This window comes from Protopterus annectens, chromosome 11.part0 (assembly GCF_019279795.1).
Source record: "Protopterus annectens isolate FY-2018-M chromosome 11.part0, PAN1.0, whole genome shotgun sequence".
Classification (NCBI taxonomy): domain Eukaryota; kingdom Metazoa; phylum Chordata; order Ceratodontiformes; family Protopteridae; genus Protopterus; species Protopterus annectens.
The window spans coordinates 279,488,700-279,512,711 of record NC_056745.1 but is presented as its reverse complement, the minus strand read 5'-3'; the positions used below and the strand labels follow the sequence as shown (position 1 = coordinate 279,512,711).

General features: G+C 42.8%; 1 protein-coding gene across 1 annotated transcript in view; it reads right to left on the bottom strand.

Annotated features, from left to right (window-relative positions):
- SYCP3 (synaptonemal complex protein 3) overlaps positions 1–24,012 on the bottom strand; it is a 1,713,853-nt gene that overhangs the window by 794,953 nt on the left and 894,888 nt on the right. Inside the window, exon 5 of the mRNA XM_044087754.1 lies at positions 20,865–20,899. Coding sequence (XP_043943689.1) covers positions 20,865–20,899 — 35 coding nt within the window. The remainder of the gene's footprint in view (positions 1–20,864; positions 20,900–24,012) is intronic.

Here is a 24,012-nt window from a genome sequence, read left to right as displayed (position 1 = left end):
AAACAATTCACTACTAGTAGCACAAACACAGAAAAAAAAAGGGTCAAGACCCTCTAACTTAAGCAGGTACTTGACACAAAAAACACTAGACAGTAATAGAAATAGGGCAAGGCCCCTCTAACTTAAACGGGAAAGCTTCCCTTAACGAAAAAACACAATTTCCTCAGCAGATTTTCTTAAACACACTCGTACCACAACAATAGCTGTTAAAACAGCTTTTGGGTTCAAAAAAGCAAATTTCCTGACAGGAAAAGTCTGAATAAAACAGTACTTAGCCCAGCCAAGTTTGAGACCACGTCCTAGCTTGTATGCGGCAAACGAGATCTGGGGGATTAGTGGTGGTGCATCCTGGGATAAGAAAAAGAGGCCTCGCTCTGTAGCATAGCGTGCAGAGTCGGAGCCGAGGGATCGGCTCCGAGCCCATCAGTATTGAATGTAGGCGAGATAGGATCACATAACATCATATGTTACATTAGACCAGTATGCACCTGAGGCATGTTTTCCATAATATAGTAGATAATCAAGTTACATGGCTATCTAGACTCTGTACAATGGATGATGTGTTTTTAACACAGCAAGGGAAGCTGATTGAAGACTTTATTAAAAGGGGCTATAATAAGAATAAGATAGGTATGAGCCAAGAACATGCAATAAACCTAAGGGTACAAAAAGGCTGTCCTTACTATTCGAAGAGAGGGACAAGTAGGAATAAAACATCAGGGCAACATCAAGCAACAAATGATTTGAGATGTACTTTAACCTACAGTACAGATAACTCCATAATCTGTGAGGTAATTAGGAAATATTGGCCAGTCCTGACCTCAGATATAAAGATCAAATAAATTGTAGGTGAAGCCCCGAGATTTGCTTTTAAAAACAAGAAAATTTTAAAAAGGTTGTTTTGCTTTAAAGATGATTTTGAAAGTAGTAAGAGTGCACACAAAAATCTTATTAACAGACGGAAGGGCACATGGAAGTGCGGTTTTTGTAAAGCTTGTCAATCTATTCGAACTAGTACTGAATTCACACATCCTTTAACAGGAATGAAATACTCACTTCATGGCTATGTTACTTGCAACAACAGGAATATTGTATAGATTGCTATTTGGGAATCATGTCCCGCCTATTATGTTGGCAAGACCAACAGAGCTTTCAAGGAGAGAATTCTCTATCATTTGTCTGATATAAGAAATCACGTACTAACCAATGCTTTATTTAATCATGTAAAAGTGAATAGCACCCATAAATTCAAATTTATGGCTCTTTCGCAAATGAAAGTAAACAAAAGAGGAGGGGATTTAGCTAACAGAACTGAAGCTGAGGAAATCCGATGGATTATAGAATTGAGAGCTGACTGTCCACCCAGACTGAATGCAATAGTACCACTTAAGTTGATTCTAAAGGAACGCAGTTTAGCAAAGCGGAAGCAGAAATCAGCTTGAAGGGGTGTAAGTTTTACTGATTGGACTGATTTAGAGATTTGTTCCTCTAAACCTGATTTGACTGGCATATATTGGGGGCTTTTCTCTATACTTATTCCTATTGGTTCTTGGAGAAAACCAAGGGGATGAGCCTTTTGAATGACTATGATTAGCTATTGACTGTTTTTAAGGCTGGTGACTGGCTAATTGGATAGGATCTGAAGAAGGCTATAGCTGAAAGCGCTAATCCACTGGCTTGTTTGTTTTATCCTGTTATGTTTCAATGTTTTATTAAAGTACTTGAATATTATCAGTGAATTTTAATTCCGTGGTGGTATTTCCGTTTGAGTTTTTTTGGATTTCTCTTGCTGATTGGACTACCTTCAGCATTGTTGCAGGTTTTTGCATTTTTTTTATCATTGTCTTGATTGATAAAATCACAAACTGAATAATCTGGTTAATAAAAGGTACCACATCATTATTAATTTTATTTAAAGTACATAAGGGTTATATTATTATGACAGCTACTAAGTAGAGCAGGACCAGCTCGAATGTCACACTGATGGAGGAAGGGATGTGAATTTGTTAACATGTATACCAATACACTTGTTTTACAGCACAATAAACCACTCCCATACCTGATAAAAAGTATATATATATATATATATATATATATATATATATATATATATATATATATATATAGTTAGAAATTTGTGATGAAAGTATTATTCTGTTATTTTTGTTTTACTTGGATCGCTTATTTATTTATTTTATTTCACATTAGTTGACATGGATAGTCCAACTGGATATATGTCCATTTTCAGCAGAGGCCCGGGGAGAAAAGCTCCAAGATAATAATACACATTGAACATTTAATAAATGCTAGTTTCAAGCAGATTACAGTCATACGCAATACCAGCATTTAGCACATATAGTACTAACTTATTATAAAACACTACAAAACATAACATTATTTTCAAAGTTATATATACATAACTTTTAGTTATGTACTCACCATAACTTTAGATGTTTGGGATCCATCTCGCCTACATTCTGTACTGATGGGCTCGGAGCCGATCCCTCGGCTCCGACTCGGCACGCTTATGCTATAGAGCGAGGCCTCTTATTGGCTGAGCTATCTTTATCCCAGGATGATCCACCACTGATCCCCCAGATCTTGTTTGTCTGCATTCATGCACACATGCACAACTTGTTTATATAACATTGTTAGATGTTTCAAGATGAAACAACAGGATTCGGACCTTCTGATCTCCTCTGATCTCCAAGGAAGGGGGAAGGAGGGTGGGTTATTAGGAATGTAGAGATGGATCCCAAACATCTAAAGTTATGGTGAGTACATAACTAAAAGATGTTATGTGATCCTATCTCGCCTACATTCTGTACTGATGGGACAGCCCCTAGCACCTAAATCCCGGGTGGCTCATTGGAAAACACTCCTGAGCACTGTGGAACCAAATGAAGCTCGTCCTCTAGATGCCACGTCCAATTTGTAGTGGGAAATAAAGGTGCGGAAGACCATGTAGCCAGCACAAATGTCACTAATAACAAGCTTAGAATGAAATGCTATAGAAGTAGCCATAGCCCTTGTAGAATGAGCTTTGACAGAGGTGGTAAGCTCTTTGTTAGAATAAAAATAAGCTTGAGTAATACAGTCCCTGATCCATTTGGCAATAGTGACCTTTGTGACAGCTTTGCCCAATTTATTGTCTGCAAAGGATACAAACAACTGATCTGTTTTCCTTGATTGTTTGGTCCTGTCTAAATAAAACGTAACTGCCTGTGGACATCTAGTGTGTGGAATATGAACTCCACTTTGTTAGAGTATTTTGGGAAAAAAACTGGAAGCTCTAACGATTGTTGTAAGCAGAAACTAGAACAAACTTTAGGGACAAAGGAAGGATTTGGCCTGAGGGATACTCTGTCTTTGTGAAAACCAAGCACGGGGTTTACTGACAAAGCTTGAAGCTCTGAAACTCTTCTGGCAGAAGTAATAGCCACCAGAAAAGCTGTCTTCCATGATAGAAACTTTAGATCACATGTAGCTGCCGGTTCAAAGGGGAAAAAAGTCAAGGCACGTAAAACTATATCGAGATCCCATGGAGGTGCAGGATGAGAAATCGGAGGTCTTAATAGAGCAGCACCTTTCAAGAAGGTCTTACACAATCTGTTGCTCATTAAAGGTGGGTCTATCGATTGGTGAAAATTAGAAATTGCTGCCAATTGTACCTTGATGGTAGAAACTGAAGAGCCTTGATTGAAAAGAGAAGTTAAAAATTTTAGTACTTCTGCCACGGGAATAGAAATGGGGTCCAGGCCCCGGAGTTGAGCCCAAATAGCAAATCTTTTCCATTTGCTAGAATACAGTTTCTTTGTAGCAGACTTATGGGTCAAGACAATATGTGTACAACATCTGGATCCAATGTATGACTCCTAACTATAGTCGGAAGAGGAGGAGCCAAGCCGTCAATTTTAAGGTGTGTAGGGACTGGTGGAATAGTCCCGACTGATGAACCAGTAGGTCTGGGATCTGATCCAGGAACCATGGACCTTCCAGAGGATATTTCCGAAGATAGGGAAACCATACTTGACGGGGCCAGTAAGGAGCAATTAAGATCATTTTGCTCCCCAAGAGAGATGCCTTTTGAATCACCCTGGGAAGGAGAGGAACTGGAGGGAAGGCATAAAGCAAGCCGGTGGGCCAAGGACGGACTAGCGTCCATGGGGCTCTTCCCGAGGCGGGTTAGGGAGAAGAATTCTTTGCACTGCATTCAGAGCAGTCGAATAGGTCGCAACACGGAACTCCCCATTTGTTGAAAATCTGACTTGCAACTGTCATATTCAGAGACCATTCGTGAGGAGAGAGGATGGTTCTGCTCAATCTGTCGGCTATCACATTGGACTTGCCCGGTATGTGAGTAGCCACTAGGAAGCATTTGGTCGAGACTGCCCATTCCCAAACTCTCATGGCTTCTCTGCAAAGAGGGTAGGATCTGGTCCCTCCCTGTTTGTTCAGGTACCAGACAACTGACATGTTGTCTGAGTGAACAGCAATTACGCCTTGAGGGAGATAATCGTGAAGGGCTTGAAGAGACAGAAGTACTGCCCTCATTTCTAAGATGTTGATATGAAGTAAAGTCTCTTCCAGGTGCCATTTGCCTTGGACTGACCTGCCCAGGGAATGCCCCCCCACCCCATCTGGGAGGCGTCCGTGGTCAAAGTGGCCGGAGGAGGTAGAACAAAGGGTCGTCCCTGATCCAGATTGGAGGGCACTAGCCACCAGCGAAGGTCCCGTTTGCAAGATTCCGTGATCCATTTGAGGTGACTGAGAGGGAGTTCCTGAAAGGACCACTGAGCTGAAAGAAGCCACTGGAGAATTCTCATGTGCAACCTTGCCAAGGGGACTAGAAGAACCGTGGTGGACATGGATCCCAATAGCTGCAGGACCATCCTGGCTGGAGCTTTGGACCTGGGAAGTAAGGCTCGAACTTGAGTCTGTATGGTTTGTATTCTGTCTGTCGGTAGATAGACCTGCATTCGGTTTGAGTCTATCTCTACCCCTATGAATTTTATTCGTTGAGATGGCAGCAACACAGACTTTGGCCAATTGAAGGTGATTCCAAGGGAAGGCTCTGTAGTAGTAGATGCCTGGAGGTGGCAGTTAGGAGCCAGTCGTCTAGATACGGAAACACCTGGAATCCTAGACTTCTCAGATGAGCAGTCACGACTGCCAAACACTTGGTGAACACCCTGGGGGCTGTGGTGAGACCAAAGGGCAGCGCACGGAACTGAAAATGACTGCCTCCTAGGCTGAAGCGCAGATGTCTCCTGGACGCTTGATGTACCATGATATGGTAATAAGCGTCCTTGAGATCTATGGAGCACATCCAAACACCCTTCTCCAGCAATGGGAGAATGGTTTGTAGGGTGACCATTCGGAACTTGGACTTTTTGACTGAACGGTTTAGGATGCTGAGGTCCAAAATAGGCCTCAAGTCCCCGGTCTTTTTTGGCACCAAAAAGAATCTTGAGTAAGTCCCTAATCCGATCTGGTCTGCGGGGACCGGTTGGATGACTCCTTTTTGCAGCAGCTTTGAAACTTCTGAGGCTGCAGTATCCCGCTGACTGGGTGGAGGGTCCGGGATTTTTTTGGACTGAGGGGGTGAATGAGAGAATGGAATGGAGTAACCTCCGGCGATAATTCGAAGCACCCATCGGTCCTGAGTAATACCTTCCCAGGCCTTTAGATGCTTCGAGAAACGACCCCCGACTGGCTCCGGAGCTGCACAGCCGGGCAATCCCTCAGGGACTATGAAAGGCTGAAGAGCCACGAAAGGACTCGCAGTCTCCAGTGTTGCGAGGGCCTCTGCCGCCTCTGGGATGGCGTCTTCCGGAAGAATTTCCCCATCCTCTGCCTCTAGAAGGGGAATCCTCCTGCTGCAAGGGGTAAGGCTTCTGAGATCTACGGAACCACATTTTCCCTCCTCTTTTAGCCTTGGGATAAGGCCGAAAGGGAGTGGAAAATCGTGCCCCTATGGCAGTCAGAGTCTTACCCTCCTGTTCACAGCGGGTTAGTGTGTCCTTTACCTTGGGTCCAAACAGGGAGGACCCATCAAAGGGGGCGTCGGCAAAGGAAGACTTAAAGGCCTCCGCGAAATGACACAGGCGGAGCCAGGCTTGTCTCCGTAGAGCAATGCCTGTACCTGCCGCTCTACTCGCCCCTTCGGCCGCATAAGAAATGAGCCTCATGGACGAGTTCGAAATGGACGACATTGTAGCCAGCTGAGAGCCAACCGTCTGGGCCAGCTCCTCAGGCAGGTTACCCAAGAGGGTATCGGATAGCTCCTTAATCAGATCCCTCTGAAATCTGGTAAAGTGCGTAAGGTAGTTCAAGGACCTCAATGTAAAGGCCGCTGAACTGAGGGTGCGCTTTCCGTACCGATCCATGCTCCTAGACTCCTTATTAGGAGGATGGACGGACGTCGAAGCCTCTGCTACATCTTGCTGGGTAGCAGATGCCACCACCAAAGCATCTACAGCCACACCTTTAGTTAAAAACTCTTTTTCAGGGGGTGCCGAGAGGAACTTGTTCGGACGAGCAGGCACCGGTTCCACAGAGTCTGGGTGTTCCCACGCCCTTCGACAGATCAAATCCAAGAGCTCATCGAAGGGCGGAGACACCCAGGAGGAGGAGGGCTGAGCCCCGAAGGCCTTCAGGAACACTGACTCATCAGCAGAGGGAGGTTTGGACTGCCAGCCGCCTCGTTGTTTTAGGGCTTCCAGGATGTCTGCAAAGGAGACATCATCCGAGGATGACTTAGGGGACCCCTCTGCATCATCGAGATCAGTGTCTGATGTAAGAGACTCATCAGGGGAGTCAACGTGCTTCCTCTTGCACGATCTCTTCCTGGGGGGTTCTTCCGAAGAGGCTTCAGAAGGACCTCCAGGAGGGGGAGAAACCCCAGCGGGGGTAACCTGAGGCCCATGGGCTCCGCTGTCTAAGGACAGGGGGACTGCCAAAGACCCAGTCTCCGTATGCAGGGAAGGCGCTGGGGAAACCGTGGAGGTAGCCAAGGAAGATTTGGCTAATGCACTCCTCATAGCCCTGAAGGCGGGACCACCAGAATCCTGGGAGGGTCCCACCTCCGTGGCCACGACAGTGGACGGCACTCCCGCCGCCGACGTACCAAGAGGGAGACTTGGGACCGAAAGCATCAATCCCGAAGCCTCCCCCCCAGGGCCGAAGGAAGACGTCCGTGTACTGAACTCCGACCCAAGAGCCAGAGTTGGAGCAAGGGTCGGGCCCGACCCTAAAACCTCCACCGGTTCCATCAGTGCCGGCTCCAAAGGTGCCAAAGCTGTTGGATTAGGAACCACAGTAGGGGAGTGGACCATCGGCTCCGAAGCCGAATGGGCTGGAGCCGAAACTAGCTTTTGGAACACCGGAGACTGGAAGAGTCTAAGGAGCACCCTGTCGATGTCCGAATCAGACATCTTGGATGATCTAGAGGATACCGATCGGGCCCAAACCGATTTCTCCATCGGCTCCGAAGGGCTCGGGGACCGGCTCCGAATGGACTCTACCACTATCGGCTCCGAGGGAGATCTCAAGGTAATTTCCCTCGGTGCCGATAAGGACTTCGGCCCGGGGGAAGAGTCTGAGCCGGTAACCCTTATCGGCTCCAATATCAGTGGAGCCGATGAGGGTGACCCGCCTCTCGATGCTCCAGTCCTCGGCTCCGAAACCAGAGGGGTCGAGGCTGGAGGCATCGAGGCAGACCGTTCCGCCCTCGGCTCTGAAGTCCGTGGAGTCGATGGAGAAGTCTGCTTAGATTTTTTAGCGGTCGGTTCCGACTGACTGGTCGGAGCCGACACTTTCTTCTTTTTAGAAGGAGAAGGAGAGGAAGATAAAGCCTCCTCAAAGGATGGCTTGATTAACCCCTTGAGGATTAATTTGTTCTTCCTCTCCTGGAGGACTCTTGATGAGAAAGCGTGGCACACACTACACGACTCTTGTAGGTGCTTGGCACCTAAGCAATAGACGCACGAGGAGTGGTCGTCCGTTATGGACATTTTAAAACCACACCTCGTGCATTTCTTAAACCCGGAGGGTTTGTGTTCTTTTGACATAACTGCTTTAGACAACAGAACCTATCTAAATAAAACACAGCAAAACTTAAACAAACCAAGCAAAAAGTAAAGTTTTGTTTTGACTTTGTTTTTTTTTTTTTTTTTTTTTAAACAGACTATACAGTTAAACAACACAGAGAAAGAGAGTCAAGACCCTCTAACTTAAACGGGTACTTGACCCAGGAAAGAGACACTAGTAGTAAAGCAACAGGAGAAGGCCCCTCTAACTAAAACGGGAAACCTTCCCTGACTAAAAAAATCACGAATTTCTCAACAGAAATTAATCAATCACACTCGTATAACAACAATAGCTGTTAAAACAGCTTTTGGGTTCAAAGTAAGCAAAATTCTGACAGGAAAAAGCCTAAATAAATAGTACTTAGCCCAGCCAAGTTGAGACCACGTCTAAGCTTGTAAGTGGCAAACGAGATCTGGGGGATCAGTGGTGGTGCATCCTGGGATAAAGATAGCTCAGACAATAAGAGGCCTCGCTCTATAGCATAAGCTTGCCGAGTCGGAGCCGAGGGATCGGCTCCGAGCCCATCAGTACAGAATGTAGGCGAGATAGGATCACATAACATCATTACATTCAGGTTTAAGACACATTGAGCAGCAGTTACACAATTGACCCTTCCTGAAATGGTGTGGCAATAGTTGAAGGTAAGGCACTTAAGTAATAGAGAGGTCAATAGTCGGGGTTAATGCAAGGACATAACCAATGAGTTTTGAAGTATTTCTTGAGTTTGTTATTCAATCAAGTTAGTGAAGGTTCTAGGGTCAAGTCATCTGGGAGTCTGTTGCATGTTTTTCCAACAGAGTTGGCAAACAAAGAGTCTCCAGCTGAGTAGTTGGATTTGTATGTCTGAACTAGCAGTCTAGTGGATGATCGCAGTGGCCGGGTTCTGGTGTAGGGGCTGATAATATTTTGTACTGCAGGTGCATTTTTTTTTTTGGTTGGTAAAGGACTTTATGTGCCACTATTAGCTGGTTGAACTGCAGAAGGCTAGGCAGTTCAAGCCATCCTAGGCGATTTAGGTCAGTGGTGTGCCCAGTAGGCTGTGCCAGTAGCAAATCTGGCAATGTGGTTATAGCAGGATGATAATTTAAGATCTGTTTTGTTTAAGTTGGAGAATAGAGGTGAAATGTAGAGAAGAGTTGATAGTAGATGGGAACGGGCAATTGCAGTTCTAGCAAGTGAGGTAAGGAAAGGTTTGATTCTGGAAAGAGAGACAAGTTTTTTATTAATGGTTTTGATAGTTTGATTGATATGCACATCAAACTTCAGGTTATCAACTATGACACCCAATAGTTTAGTTTGGGCTTCTGGGGAGATGATACTGTCATTGTTAGTGGTTATGTTGAAGGATGGCAGGGGGGGTCCTGCATGTGGGGGAGAAGAGGAGCAGCTTAGTTTTGTTGGGGTTTAGGATTAGATGTTGACTGGAGAGCCATTTTCCCAATGTATTGAAGGTATTTTGGGTTAATGTGAATAAAGAAGTTGGTGAGGTGTCAGAATAAATCAAGGTGGAGTCATCCACATATTGAATGCATGTAGCATCTGGGATGACTGAATGAAGGTCGTTGATACAGATGGAGAAAAAAAGGGGTCCTAGTATCGAGCACTGGGAGACTCCTAATGTGATGGGTAGGCGAGATGATAGCTTGTCCTGCCATAAGACTGCCTGTTGCCTGCCCTGCAGGAAGGACCAAAACCATTGGAGTGCATGGTTGTTTAAGGAGAAGGTCTTCAAGGTATTTATAAGCATTTTGTGGTCAACCGTGTCAAAAACCTTGGATAGATCTAGAAAGAGAGCTGGTGATAGTTTGTTATTATTGCGGTTGTGGTTAATGATGTTAGAGAAATAGAGGAGGCCAAAGTAGTACTGTGGTGTGGCTTAAAGACATGCTGAAAGTTGGACAACAGCTTGTTCTGTGTGAGGTAGTGCCTGAGCTGTATGTGTACACATTTCTCCATAATTTTAGCTAGAGGTGACAGAATAGCTATGGGTCTAAAGTCTGACAGTTCACTGGAACTACCTCCTTTATGGACAGGTATGACATGGGAGATTTTCCATGTAGTGGGTACAGTAGCTTCAGCTATAGCTCTGTTGATCAAGATTGAGATGGGGTATGCTATGGTATCAGCAGACTTTTGCAGATAGTCTACTGGGAGGAGTTCGACAGCCAGGGTGGTGGGTCTTAATTTCTTAAGTAGGGCATGAATAAGTTGAGTAGGAACAGTGGCTGCATTAGAATTACAGCCATTGGGATTGAGTTGGCTGGCTAGAGACTGGATAGTCTCTGTGAAGAAGCTGTTCAAGTTATTAGCAATATCTACTGGGGATTTTTGTTGGGAAGCTGAGGGTGGTGGAGTGGTGGTTTGGCCTGGGTGGAATACTTTGTTTATTCCTGCCCAGAACATTTGAGCTTTGTTTTGGTGTTTTTGCAGTAGATTGTAGTAGTAGTTATTTTTGTCTAAGATTATGGATTTTTTGCATCTGTGTGTTTAAAAAGAAGTTATGTCCTTACCATAATGTTCCATATGAGTTGTTGATCTTCATTCATTCTTGACAAATGGGTCTTGGTTCCGAGACCTCGGAACCAGCTCAGCCGTTATACAGCTCACGTCAGCCAAAAGCTTTCGAGCTATGGCTCTAACCACAATGCCCCTCTCTCCATTACCTCAGATCAAGTTTTCTGCCAAAGAATAAGATAGCAGAATCCCTTCCTAAGGTGAAACCTACAAACTTCTCAGGATAAAGGTCTGATCTTCCAGAAGTTCTACGGAGTGGGCTGGAGGGTGGGATGTCAAGAATGAAAGAAAATCGGCAACACAGTTGGAACATTATGGTAAGGACATAACTTCTTTATCTAATGTTGTCAATCTTCATTCATTCTTGACGAATGGGACAGAGTCCCCAGCTACTTTAGATCTTGGGTGACCCCAAGGAAAGATATTCCTGAGTACCATAGAGCCAAAAGATGCTCTTCCCCTGGAGACCATATCTAATTTGTAATGAGTGATAAAGGTATGGGGAGTGGTCCACGTTGCGGCTGCACATATTTCATCCATGGAGGCCTTGGAATGAAAAATAGCTGACGTGGATACAGACCTGGTAGAATCCGCTCTAACTGACACAGGTAACTTGAGTTTATTATGATTGTAGTTAAAGGTAATACAGTTCCTAAGCCATCTCCATAAGGTAACTTTGGAAACTGGTTTACCCAAAGTGAGACCTGAAAAGGATACGAATAACTGGTCTGATTTTCTAGATTGTTTAGTTCTGTCCAAGCAGAGACATAACTGTCTGTGGATATCCAGCAGATGCAAGCAGTATACACCATTATCTGAAAAATTCGTAAAGAAGACAGGCATATCTATAACCTGGTTAATATTAGATTCTAAGACTACTTTAGGAAGGAAGGACAGATTGGTTCTTAACGACACCCTATCCTTGTGAAAAATCATATAAGGGTGATTCAAACATAAAGCTTGTAATTCAGAAACCCTCCTGGCAGAAGTGATGGCTACCAGGAAGAGAGTTTTCCAAGAAAGAAATTTGAGGTCGCAAGTAGCTGCTGGCTCAAAGGACTGTAGGACTAAAGATTGAAGGTTTTGCACAAGCGATGAGACATCAAGGAATGGTCATCAAATCCACTGTGAAAATTGGAAATAGCTGCTAATTGGACTTTGATGGTGAAAGTAGAAGCTCCCAGTTCAAAAAGTGAAGCCAAAAATTCCAAGACCTTGTCCGCTGATGTTGAAAATGGATCTACTTTACTAGCACGGGCCCAAATTGAAAATTTCTTCCATTTGCTAAGATAAAACGTTTCCTAGTGGATGGTTTATGAGAAGCCAGAAGAATCTTTTGCACTGATGAAGGTAATTTGTTCTGCCTATTAATGGAACTGGAGATACCAAGCCATCAGCTTGAGATTGTGAAGATTGGGATGCACCAATCCCTGTGGATGTGACAGTAGGTCTGGAACTGGATCCAGCATCCAAAGATGGTAAACTAGGTGAGGCCAAAGAAATGGAAAACATACTTGATAGGGCCAATAGGGTGCAATGAGGATCACTTTACTTCTCAACCTTTGAGCTTTCCTTAAGAACTGGGGAATCAGTGGAATAGGGGAAAGGCATAAAGTAGTCCCAGGTCCAATCAAGGAGAAGTGCGTCTCTCGGGGACTCCCCGGATGGAAGAATTACAGCGAAATAGCTGTTGCATTTGTTGTTCATTGGAGATGCAAAAAGATCACAGCTGCAGCAAAGCTGGCCCCAACAACAAAAGATTTTCATCACTATGCTATGATTGAGAGACCACTCATGAGGCAGTAGGATGCATCTGCTCAGTTTGTCCACAATCACATTGGAGCTTCCTGGGATATGCATTGCTATCAAAAAGCAGTTGGAAGTGATAGCCCATTGCCAAATCCTGATGGCATCCCAACACAGGGGGTAGGATCTCAAACCAAAATAAAATATCCACAAACCAAGGAACCAAAGAATAGGAAGTTTCTGGCCAAAAAACCACTTCTAGTTGAATAAAAAATCCTCGAGTTTAATCTGTTCCGACTGCAACTGTTACAACAAGTAGAACCACACAAAAGTAGCGTAAAACAACAGGTACCATAAAGCGCTTTTCGTCGACCTAAATAGGTTGACTTCTTCAGATAAAATGAATAAAAAAGCTTCCAGCTTATATAATGCAAGTAATCAGTCATCAATTAATAATTATACAATTGACTTAATTAAGGTTGTTCCTAAGGCAACTAATTGTGCTTAAAGTTCAGAGTAGACAATATTATTAACTAGATGCTAGTAATATACTTAGCATTTGCGTATGATGTTAGCAAAGTACTTAAGTTTTACTGAATGTTGTACAATGTACTTAAAACATTTCATTGTAAAGAAAATATATTAAAAATCTAAGTACATACATAATAATGAAACCTTATTGTTACCTAAGAAAGAAAAGAAATACTCAACACCCCTCCAAATACCTAATACCTAGGGGAATACTCTAATAAAAGACAAAACAGTAGAGGAATACTCTCCTTACGTCTTATAATTTTATGATATTTATAATAATTATATCTGTCTCCCCCTTGTTTGCTAATGTACCAGACTACTGACATATTGTCCGATTGAACTGCAACTGTCCCCAAAGGAAGGACAGACTGAAAGGCTTGCAATGCAGATTAGCCTCTTGTAGGGACCAAGTGCCTTTAACTGTCTTTCCCAGATAATGCCCCTCCCACCCGATCTGGGAATCATCAGTGGTCACTATGTCTTTGGGCAGAGAAGGGGAGAAGGTACGGTCCCATAAGTTTTCTTCTGACTTCAACCACCAAGATAGATCCTTTTTGCAACAATTTGTTATTAGAATTGGGTAAGACATTGGATGTGATAGAATAGACCATTGTGTCGCTAACAGCCATTGAAGCAGCCTCACGTGATACCTTGCAAAGGGTACTAAGGATATGGTCGCTGCCATAGTTTCCAGAGCTTGAAGTATCAGAAGAACAGGGACTTTGTTTTTGGAGATGACTGTCCAAACCTGAGATCTTAGTTTTTGTAGCCTGTGGAGAGGAAGAGAGGCTATACAAGAAACTGTATTTACTCTTGCTCCTATGAATTCTAAATCTTGTGTGAGAGTTAACTGGACTTTTCTCTGTTGACTGAAATGCTCAGCAATTCGGACAGGTGTCGTACGAAGTCTGTAGCGTGAAACAGTAGATCCCTGGAGGGGGCGGTGAGGTGCCAGTCGTCTAGGTATGGAAACACCCAGAATCCGTGTGGCCTCAAGTGAGCTGTTACCACTGCCATGCATTTGGTGAACACCCTGGGGGCTGTGGTGAGACCAAAGGGCAGCACTCGGAAATGGTAATGATTGGCCCCCAGCCGGAAGCAGAGATACCTTCCAGACCGTCTGTCCATCTTTATGTGATAATACACATCTTGAAGGTCTACAGAGCACATCCAATTGTTCTTCTCCAGAAAGGGAAGGACAGACTGAACCGTGATCATCAAGAATTTTGTCTGCTGAACAAACTTGTTCAGAAGGCTGAGATCAAATATTAGTCTCCACTTCCCTGTCATTTTTGGCACTAAAAAGAACCTCAAGTAAAAACCGGATCCTATTTGGTCTGGTGGGACTTCTTCGGTAACTCTTTTTTCAAGCAGGTTTTGAATTTCCAGTGGTGGTAGATCCCTCTGATTGGGTGGAACATTGAGGATTCACTTTTGGGACTTTTGCAAGAGAATGAAGGGAATCTTTTAACTTCTGGTGATAATTCTCTGCACCCATATATCTGAAGTTATCATTAGCCAGGCTGTTTGGTGAAGTGAAAATAAAATCTTCCCCCGACTGCTTCCAGAGGTAAGTAATTGGGCCTCAGTTTAGGAGTGCTAGCAGGGTTGTCAGGAGAAAGAATCTCTGGGAGCCCTGATTACATGGACCTCCTCTGCCACTGGGAGGGCATCTTCCATTAGAACTCCCCCCTCTGCCCCAAGGGAAGTATTCACCAAGTGTCTCTCGAAAAAGTCCTTGGGATTTTTTGAACCACATTTTTCCTTCTGTGATTCCTACAGTAGGATCATTGAGGAGTAGAGAAACTAATTCCCACAGCAGAAAGGGCCTTTCCATCTTTTTCGCACTTGGTAAGTGTGTCTCTCACTTTGGTGCCAGACAAGGAAGATCCATCAATAAGAGCACTGACGAAGGAAGACTTGAAAGGTTACGCAAAGTCACAAAAGCTCATCCAGCGCAGTGCTTTATGGCAACGCCAGCACCTGCTGCCCCAGATGTTCCTTCGGCTGCATGAGCAATGAGCCACATGGATGAGTTTGATATAGACTCCAGGGTGGCAAGCTGAGGGGCAACCGTATCCTGCACCTCCTCAGACAAAGCTCCTGTGAGGGTATCCAAAAGCTCATTTATCAGATCCCTTTGGAGTCTAGTGAAGTGTGCCATGAAATTCAAGGACCTAAGAGTGAAGGTCTTTGATGCAGAGACCTGGTTCCCAAACCTGTCCATTGTCCGAGAGTCTCAGTTCGGAGGATGGACAGTGGAACTCTCCTCAGCAAGTTCCTTTTTGGCGGACACCACCACCATGGCATCTACTGCTAAACCCTTTCCCCAATGTGGTTGGTCCTCTGGACCTGATAAAATTTTCTCTGGGGAATCGGCTTTATGGAATCAGGAGCCTTCCACTTCCGCAGTACGATAAACTTAATGAGGTCATCAGTGGATCGAGTCACCCAGGAAGCAGATGGGTGGGTGCAAAAAGCTTGCAAGAACACAAATTCCTCAGAGGATGGGCTTAAGGGCTTCCAGTCACCCCTCTGTTTTAGGATTTCTAGAATGTCTCCAAAGGAGACATCTTCAGGGAGTAACCGGGGGGGGGGGGGGACCCTCCCCTTCATCATAGTCTATGTCTTCTGTGACAGATTCTTCTGGAGAATCTAGATGCTTCCTCTTGCAAGTCTTCTTACGGGGCGGCTCCTCAGTGGGGATCTCTGCGGCAGACTCCAAAGAAAAGGGACCCTGAATAGGGATGTCTTGCAGCTCTGGTGCCCACTGTCCCAACTTGAGCTGCGAACCAGAGGGTACAAAAATGTGACACTCCGACGAAGATGGAGCCAGCTGAGAGCCTGCTGAGGCTACAGCTCTCACCATGATCTGGAAGGCAGGCCCACCTGAAGAGGGATGGGAGCTCGGAACTGAGAAGGACAAACTTGGAACCGGGGTCACACGATGAACCGCCCTGCAAAACAGGATCCAGGAGAGGGCTCAAAACCACCCGGGCCCGAGAGCCAAAGATGGCGCCATACTGACCACCGAAACCCTACTGTAGCTCCTGGAACTGACAGCTAAACCAAGGTCCTGGGTGTGCATCGGATCCAGTGGTGCTGAAGACATCAGAGATGACCCTGATACTGATGTAGGGGCTACCATAGGTGCCAAGACAGCTGGAACTGGAATATTTGAAGTACTGGGCTCAAAACCTTGAAAGGAGGTCAGAGGAGGAAAATCTGGTGGAGTCCTTGGAGAATATTCCTCGGCTCCAGAAGGGAGGGAGGTCTGCGTAGGTGCAGGAAGACCCCTGGCTGCCAAAACCTGATCCACCAATCTAACTACTTCAACTTTAGAAAGACTTCTGGATGAACAGATCAAAATTCCCAAGGGAGACTCTGGCCTATCAATGAAAGGACTTAGGAACTGACCAAAAAATGGGTCCACAGAAGGGGAATATCTTATCCTGGGAGACAGAAATGTTTCAAACTTTGGCACCGTAGATTGCAGAGCAGAAGGTGAAGTCAGAACTGAATGGGAGGGCAAAGAAGCTGGTGCTGAGGAAGTTGTCGGTGCTGAAGAGGTTGGCTCCGAAGAAGTGGTCAGTGCTGAGGTATTTATGATCAGTGCAAAGACCGTCAGTACCAATGGAGGCCTAACTGCTGCACCAAAGGTTGTTTTTCAGTCATTTTTGGTACTTTAGTCCTCGGATTCGAAGACACAGATGGAACCACAATTTGTGAGGTTTTGACTCCTGTGCCAATGGTGAGGCTGGCATTCAGTGACTTCTCTTTTTTGACATAGATTTAAGTAACTTGGACAAGTCTGACTTAGACAGGGCTTCCTCAAAGGAGGATATCAGTAAACCTTTCAAAATAACCCTATTACAGCATTCTGCCAAAGTAGGGGCACTGAATCCTTGGCAGATCTTACATCCAGTGTCTAAATGAGGTTCACCAAAGCAATACACACAGGAAAGATACCCATCTGAATTAGGCATCTTTCTACCACAATCCTGACATTGCTTAAATCTTGATGTGCCCTTTTGCTTTTCCGCCATGTTTGACACTCATAAATACACTCATACACATGCACAGAGTCAGAAAATCTACCAGCAATGGTAGGAAGAAATACCTAAAAAATGTAAAGAAAAGTAAAATAAGGTAAAGAAAGGTGAAAAGATACCAACAGGGGTATTGAAGAAATTACCAAAACGTAAAGGGAGAAAGGGGACACAAGTTACCAACGATGGTAACGAAGAATACCATTAGGTAAAAATGAGTAGAAAAAATATTACACTCACACTTAAAGATATAGAAAGGAGAGAGATATATTGGTAATTTAAATTACAAATGCTTTTACAGAAAAAACAAAGATAATATATATATATATATTTATATATATATATATATATATATATATATATATATATATATATATATATATATATATATATATAAGGCACTTAGCTGGACAGTATCGACTGACGCATCTTGTTTTCAGTGCAGCAAATGAGATCCAAGGTAATGGAGAGATGGGCATTGTCGGTAGACCCTTAGCTCCAGAGTTTTCGGCTGGGGCAAACTGTATAATGGCCAAGCCGGTTCCGAGATCTCGGAACCGAGACCCATTCGTCAAGAATGAATGACGATTGACATCATCAGATTAAAAGATTTTCGACTAGAAATAGACTGTCTACCCTGCTTGGATTACTTTTGAATACTCAGCAATTCTGTATAATATTTCAAATTATTTCTTTGACTTAGGACAAGTTTAAGTTTGCTACTTCTACTACCATTATCTGATCTTATTAATATACAGTAATTAACTAAATATAATAGAAACTGAAAATCTTTTACACAGAGAAGTCTCTTGCACTGTTTTGATTTTGGACCCACTGTACTTGTTTAGTGGGTTGTTTGAGACTTTGGGGATACCATAGAGATGACCTGTTTTTTAAATGTCATTAATCAATACTTGTTTCCTTGCCAGTATTTTAGAACAAACTGAACAGGCTCAACACAGTTGCATTCCTACTTCATTAGTTCGTCTAACAGAGAATGAAACATTACTCACCAATATATTACATATTCTCCTTGCTTTCATAAAAAAATTCCAAACCTTTGGTGAAGAAGATACTTCAAATCTCCCACTGCTTATAAAATAAATATACCAATTATTCAATATAATATTTTGTCTATTTTATTTACATTTGTTAACCAGGTAAGTGAACTGGCCCAAGGACCATTTTCTGCCACAACTGAGGTTACAAAGTGGCAATACAATGACATAACCAAAGTCTGCTTTTATTTATTTATTTTTTTGTAAAAGACTTTTTGACCATTAATAATTAAGCAAGCAAATACATTTTCCAAAAACTGCTCTCACAAATGCATCTTCAAGATATATTTTCTCCTTAAACCAAGTATACTAGCATGGAACCTCAACTGAAGTGTATCACACTCAGAAGCATTTTTAACAATGCTTTGCAGACTGAGCATCTACTGACACCTAAGGTAAGTCTTTCCCTTCTCCAGTCAAGTCTAGTACCCTAGCATACATACAAGTATTGTACAGTTATTGGTAACATAAGTAACACATTGGTAAGTTAAAAAACTAGTAATCTCAAAAAACATGAACTGTTACAATTAGAAACACACAGTTGATAAATGGCTTGTTTTTGGAATGTTAAAAGGACGACAATAGTTAAAAAACATTAGTGAGGCTAGTAGGTAGCCGGTGGCTAGCCATTTTTCAAATTATGAGAAAGTGGCTTGTCAAATTACTAGAGCACACAAAGAAATATTAAGAGGCATGCCATGAAGCATTCATCCATCCATCTCATGCCTCAAATTATTTCACTACTTGTACCACTGGGAATGGAAGAAATGAGAAATACTGCCAAGAAAAAGTCTGCAACAGTCACCACAGTTAACTTTTATTAATAATCAGCAATGCCCAAGGACTGCACTAGTCACTAAAGTTAACTTCTAACAATAATCAGATACCCATCTATTTCACGAGAAAGGAGTTGAACCCATCCATCCAACCAGAAGTCAAATGAGAATGTCATGGCTCAGGTAAATTTCACAAACTGATTTAAATGACTGAGGTCTAGAACTGGCCTTAGGTCCCCTGGCTTTTACTGGAACTAAAAAGAACCTGGAGTAGACTCTGGATCTTATCTCGTCTGGTGGGACCCACTGGATGGCTCTTTTTTCTAACAGCTTTCTGACTTCTGCTGTGGCAGATTCCATTTAATAGGGTGGCATTAAGAGAAACTTATTTCTTGGTTTGAGAGAATAAAAGGAAGGGAATTATATATCCTCTGGTAATTAGTGTCTGAAGGAATAGCCTTCCAGGTTTGATGGTGAAGGGATAAGTTTTCCCATCTGCCTGTAGAGTGCAGCAGTCAGGCAACCTTTTAGGGATGATGGAAGGATTATTCAAAAAATGGCCTATGAAATCCTTGGTTCTGTGGACTGCCTCTGCCCCTAGGGCAACATCCACTGAAACCTCCACCCAGCCCCACCCCCACAGCTTGAAGGTTTTTCTGAGGAAGAGTCTTGGTTAAAACCCTGAGATTTCCTGATCAACATCTTCTTTCCTCCTCCCTGATTCCTGGAAAGGGGTCCTAGGACTTTTCCTCAGTTCAGTGTGTGCAGATAACACCAGGATGACCCCCAGCTGAATCTGCTGTCAAAGAAATCTCCACATCATCCTATCAACATCAGCCTCAGTAAGGCTCCTCGAAGAATGGGTAGATTTCACTGAAGAGACTACCAAGGCTGCTCTTGATTATCTTCTTTCCCTCAAGACTGGAGAATGTAGCCTTGGGCTAATAGGATCTAGGGAAAAAAGTAAAGTAGTTGAAAGCAATTGGATCCGACCTGTATTGGGCAAAGGGCTTTGACACTTTCAGTGTCGGACCCAGGAGAACTGTTAGTCAGAAGACAGTTAAGGAGACTTCTCAATACTCTTCTCAGGAGTCTTGTTTCCCCTGACACTTTCTTGCTCTTTGTCCTTTTGAACTGTTTTCTCAACCACTGTAGAGGGAACATCAGATGGTTGTACCAATCCTTGCTGTGAGAGTAGCAAACCTTTTAAAATCAGCTTGTCCTTATGACTGTAAGTCCAAAACAGGCACATGCCTCACAGTTAGAGTCCAAGTGGACCACCCCCTAAACAACAGATACACAGGGTATGGGGGTCCTGTACGGGAATTTTGTGACCACACTTGCAGCATTTTTTAAAATACTTGTCAGACATATTAAACAAAAAAAAAAAAAAAAACACAACTTCACAATATTACAGCACTCTATGAAAAAGACAGAAACCTAACTACCCGAAAGGGCTTATGTGATAAAAATTGCACTATACTATGAACAGGCAAAAAAAACTATATATATATATATATATATATATATATATATATATATATATATATATATATATATAGATATATAGATATATATATATATATATATATATATAATTTGACTTAGAGAAAGTTACACAGAAGCTGTGCTAAACTAATTAAACAGAAAGGAATACATTTTTGTTTGACTTATCCTCGATGACAGAGTGGAGATCAGAGCCCCTAGAAACTCACAACTGCTCCTTCAAACAAGATCTGAGGCATTCGGAGAAAAGCAGAGAGGGATTATGAGTAGAGGAGGAGGAGTCACAGCCCTGACTCCATGCATTTGGAAGTGCCGAGACCGGATCTGAGCTGAATCTGAGACCCATCTGTTGAATCAGATGAAAAAGGACAACATCGGATTTCTAGTTTATCACATTGGCAATTACAGTAGACAAAATTGTGGTACAAACACATCAGAGTTTTGAGTTGCTAGTTTCCTTAACAAGAGTACATTAAAAGTAAATTCAGAACATCCAACAATATATAAACCATTAGAAAAATTACAATCTGAAAAAAACACCTTCTGACTTCAACCACATACCACAGATATAGTCTATGTATTCTACTTGCCTCCAAATCTCTCCAGCATATTCTGCACCTCTCCGCTACAAAGAAAAAAAATGATCATTTAACTTATACTCAGATGTTTCATATTTCACAAAGTAAATATGTAACTCAGATACTCTTCTTTAATCTATACTTCAATTGATTTAATTCACATTGTAACTACAGTATTTACAAATTAAGTAAGTCCAGGTAACAACTGAATATTCAAATTATACAGCATTCAATTTTTTTCTTTTCTGCTCGACCGCTAATCCCCCACCGCCCACCTATCAACCCTTGATCACAATAGGCCTACTGGTTTCTCTCCATCTCCCACCACTAGACACAACAGATGGAAAAAAATACAAGAGTCCAGGATTTCAAGTATCCATCCAGCTGGAGTATATCTAGTAAATTTCACAATGGCTGACAGACACTGTGCAATGTTTTGCTACATGAAGTCTGTAATGGTGTATGCTTTTGCATATCAGTGATGCTTAGTTGAAGTGCACTCCTTTGCCAGAATCTTACCTCTGAGTTTTTAGTCCCTCTACATACAGATAGCATTTTAAGCCTTCTGTAGCATAGCCAGACTAACTCCACTACCCCAAGTCCTTCTGCATATGAGCTGCAGTTCCATAACTTTCTCAAACTGAAAAATAATAACAGTACAGAAAACTGAAAGTTCAGCTGAATTTAATAAAACAAAATTAATCAATGACTAAGCACTTTTGCCCATAAAACATCCAGGCTTCTTCAGAGTCAATAAAGCAGAAATTTAAAACTACATTAAATAGACACTGTCATACTACAGCCAATCAAAATTTTAAAACAATTCACCAGTAAAAAAAAAAAATGGGGAACTAAACTAAAAACCGCAAAAGTAATAAAGTGGGCAATTATTAAAAAAAAAAAGTTATGTACTCACCATAACGTTCCATCTGCATTGTCGATCTTCATTGTTGATAGATGGGTTCTGGTTCCAGCCCTCGGAACCAACTTGGCCAATGTACAGCTTGCGCCAGCCAAAAAACCTCTTGAGTTAAGTCTCTACCTATAATGCCCATATATATGTTACCTCAGATTGAGTTTGCAGATTATAGTAAGATAGGTTCAACCAATTTTAATGATCAGAGCCATACCCGAGGTTAGAACCCTAATGCTGAGCCTAGGACAAGAGAACAAACCTCCAGAGGTTTTACTGGAGGGGGTAGTTGGTAGGGACGTCAAGAATGAACAAAGATCGATAACGCAGATGGAACGTTATTGTGAGTACATAAGTTCTTTGTCTGATGTTGTCGATCTTCATTCGTTTTTGACAGATTGGACACAGTCTCCAGTTACCCATACCCCGGGTGGCCTTATGGAAGAATATTCCTGAGCACCATAGAACCAAAAGATGCTCTCTCCCTGGAGACCATGTCCAATTCGTAATGAGTGATAAAGGTATGAGGTGTTGCCCAAGTGGCAGTTTCACATATCTCATCCAAAGAAGCTTTGGCATGAAAGGCATTAGAAGTAGCCAATGATCTGGTTGAATGACTGGCACAGAAATTCCGCGATTGTTCCATTTGTAAAGAAATATACTGCAATCCTTTAGCCATTTTGATAAGGTCACCTTAGAGACTGATTTGCCTAGTCTTGGTCCTGAATAGGAAATAAACACTTGGTCTGAAGATCTACAGTCTTTTGTCCTATCTAGGTAAAATCTCAGCAACCTATGGACATCTAACAAATGTAAACAGTATTCGCCTTTGTTTTAAAAACGTGGAAAGAAAACTAGCAAATTGATTAATGTTTGCGTCGGAAACCACCTTAGGAATGAAGGAGGGGTTAGTCCTCAAAGATATTCTGTTTTTGTGAAAAAGTATGTATGGCAGCTTTGCAGAAAATGCTTGTATTTCTCTAACTCTTCTGGCAGAAGTGATGCCACTAGGAAAAGAGTTTTCCAAGCCAGAAATTTCAAATCAAAAGTAGCAGCTGGTTCAAAGGGGAGAAGGACTAAATGCTGTAAAATGAATGTCAAATCCCAAGGGGGTAGAGGATCTTTAAATGGAGGGTTGATATGCAAAATTCCTTTAAGAAATACCTTACATAAATGGTGGGAAATTAAGGATCGATCATTAAACCATTGTGGAAATTTGAAATGGCCGCTAAGGCAACTCTAATTGTAGAAGCAGTAGCTCCTAAAAAGGTTTGCTAGAAAATCCAAAATTTTTTTCAACTGAAGCTGAAAAGGGATCCAGTTTATTCTTTTTAGCCCAGACAGAATTTTTTTCCATTTGCTGGAATACAGTTTTCTGGTGGGTGGTTTATAAGAAGCTAGAAGGATTTTCTGTACAGGGGAAGTAATATTAGATTGCCTGGTGATCACTGGAATTGGAAGAACCAGTCTCTAAGCTTGAGCAAGTGAAGGTTCGGATATGACAACCCTTGAGGGTGAGAGAATATCAGGAGCTGGGTCCAGAATCCAAGGTTGATAAACCAGGTGAGGCCAAAGGAAAGGAAACCATACTTGCCTGGGCCAGAACTGCACAATGAGGACTACTCTGGATCGCAACCTTTGGGCTTTCTTCAGGAAAAGGGGAATGAGGGGAAAGGGGTAAAATGCATAAAGAAGACCCAGGAGCCAATCTAGGAGGACAGCATCTCTCTGTGACTCTCCCTGAAGAGGGAGAACAGCAAAGTATGTGCTGCATTTGTTGTTCACTGGAGAGGCGAATAAGTTGCAGCACGGTTCTCCCCAATGTCAGAAAATCTGCTTTGCCACTTTTGAATTTAGAGACCACTCGTGAGGCAGAAGAATGCGGATGGAAGATATAACTCACTGCCAAACTCTGAGGGCTTACCGGCAAAGAGGGTAGGATCTGATTCCCCCCTTGTTTGTTGATATACCAAACTACTGACATGTTCCCTATTTATATTGCAACCATCCCCAGAGGAATAACAGAGTGAAAGGCTTGCAATGCTAGGAGCCACCCCACCACATCTGGGAGGCGTCCGTGGTCACTATGACCTTGGGCTGAGGGTGAACAAATGGTCATCCCAGAAGGAAGTCTTCCGACTCTATCCACCATGCCAGATCTTTCTTGCAAGTCTGTGTTATCAGGATCAGATAATTTAACAAATGTGTATGTATGGACCATTGCGAGGTTAGAAGCCACTGAAGTAT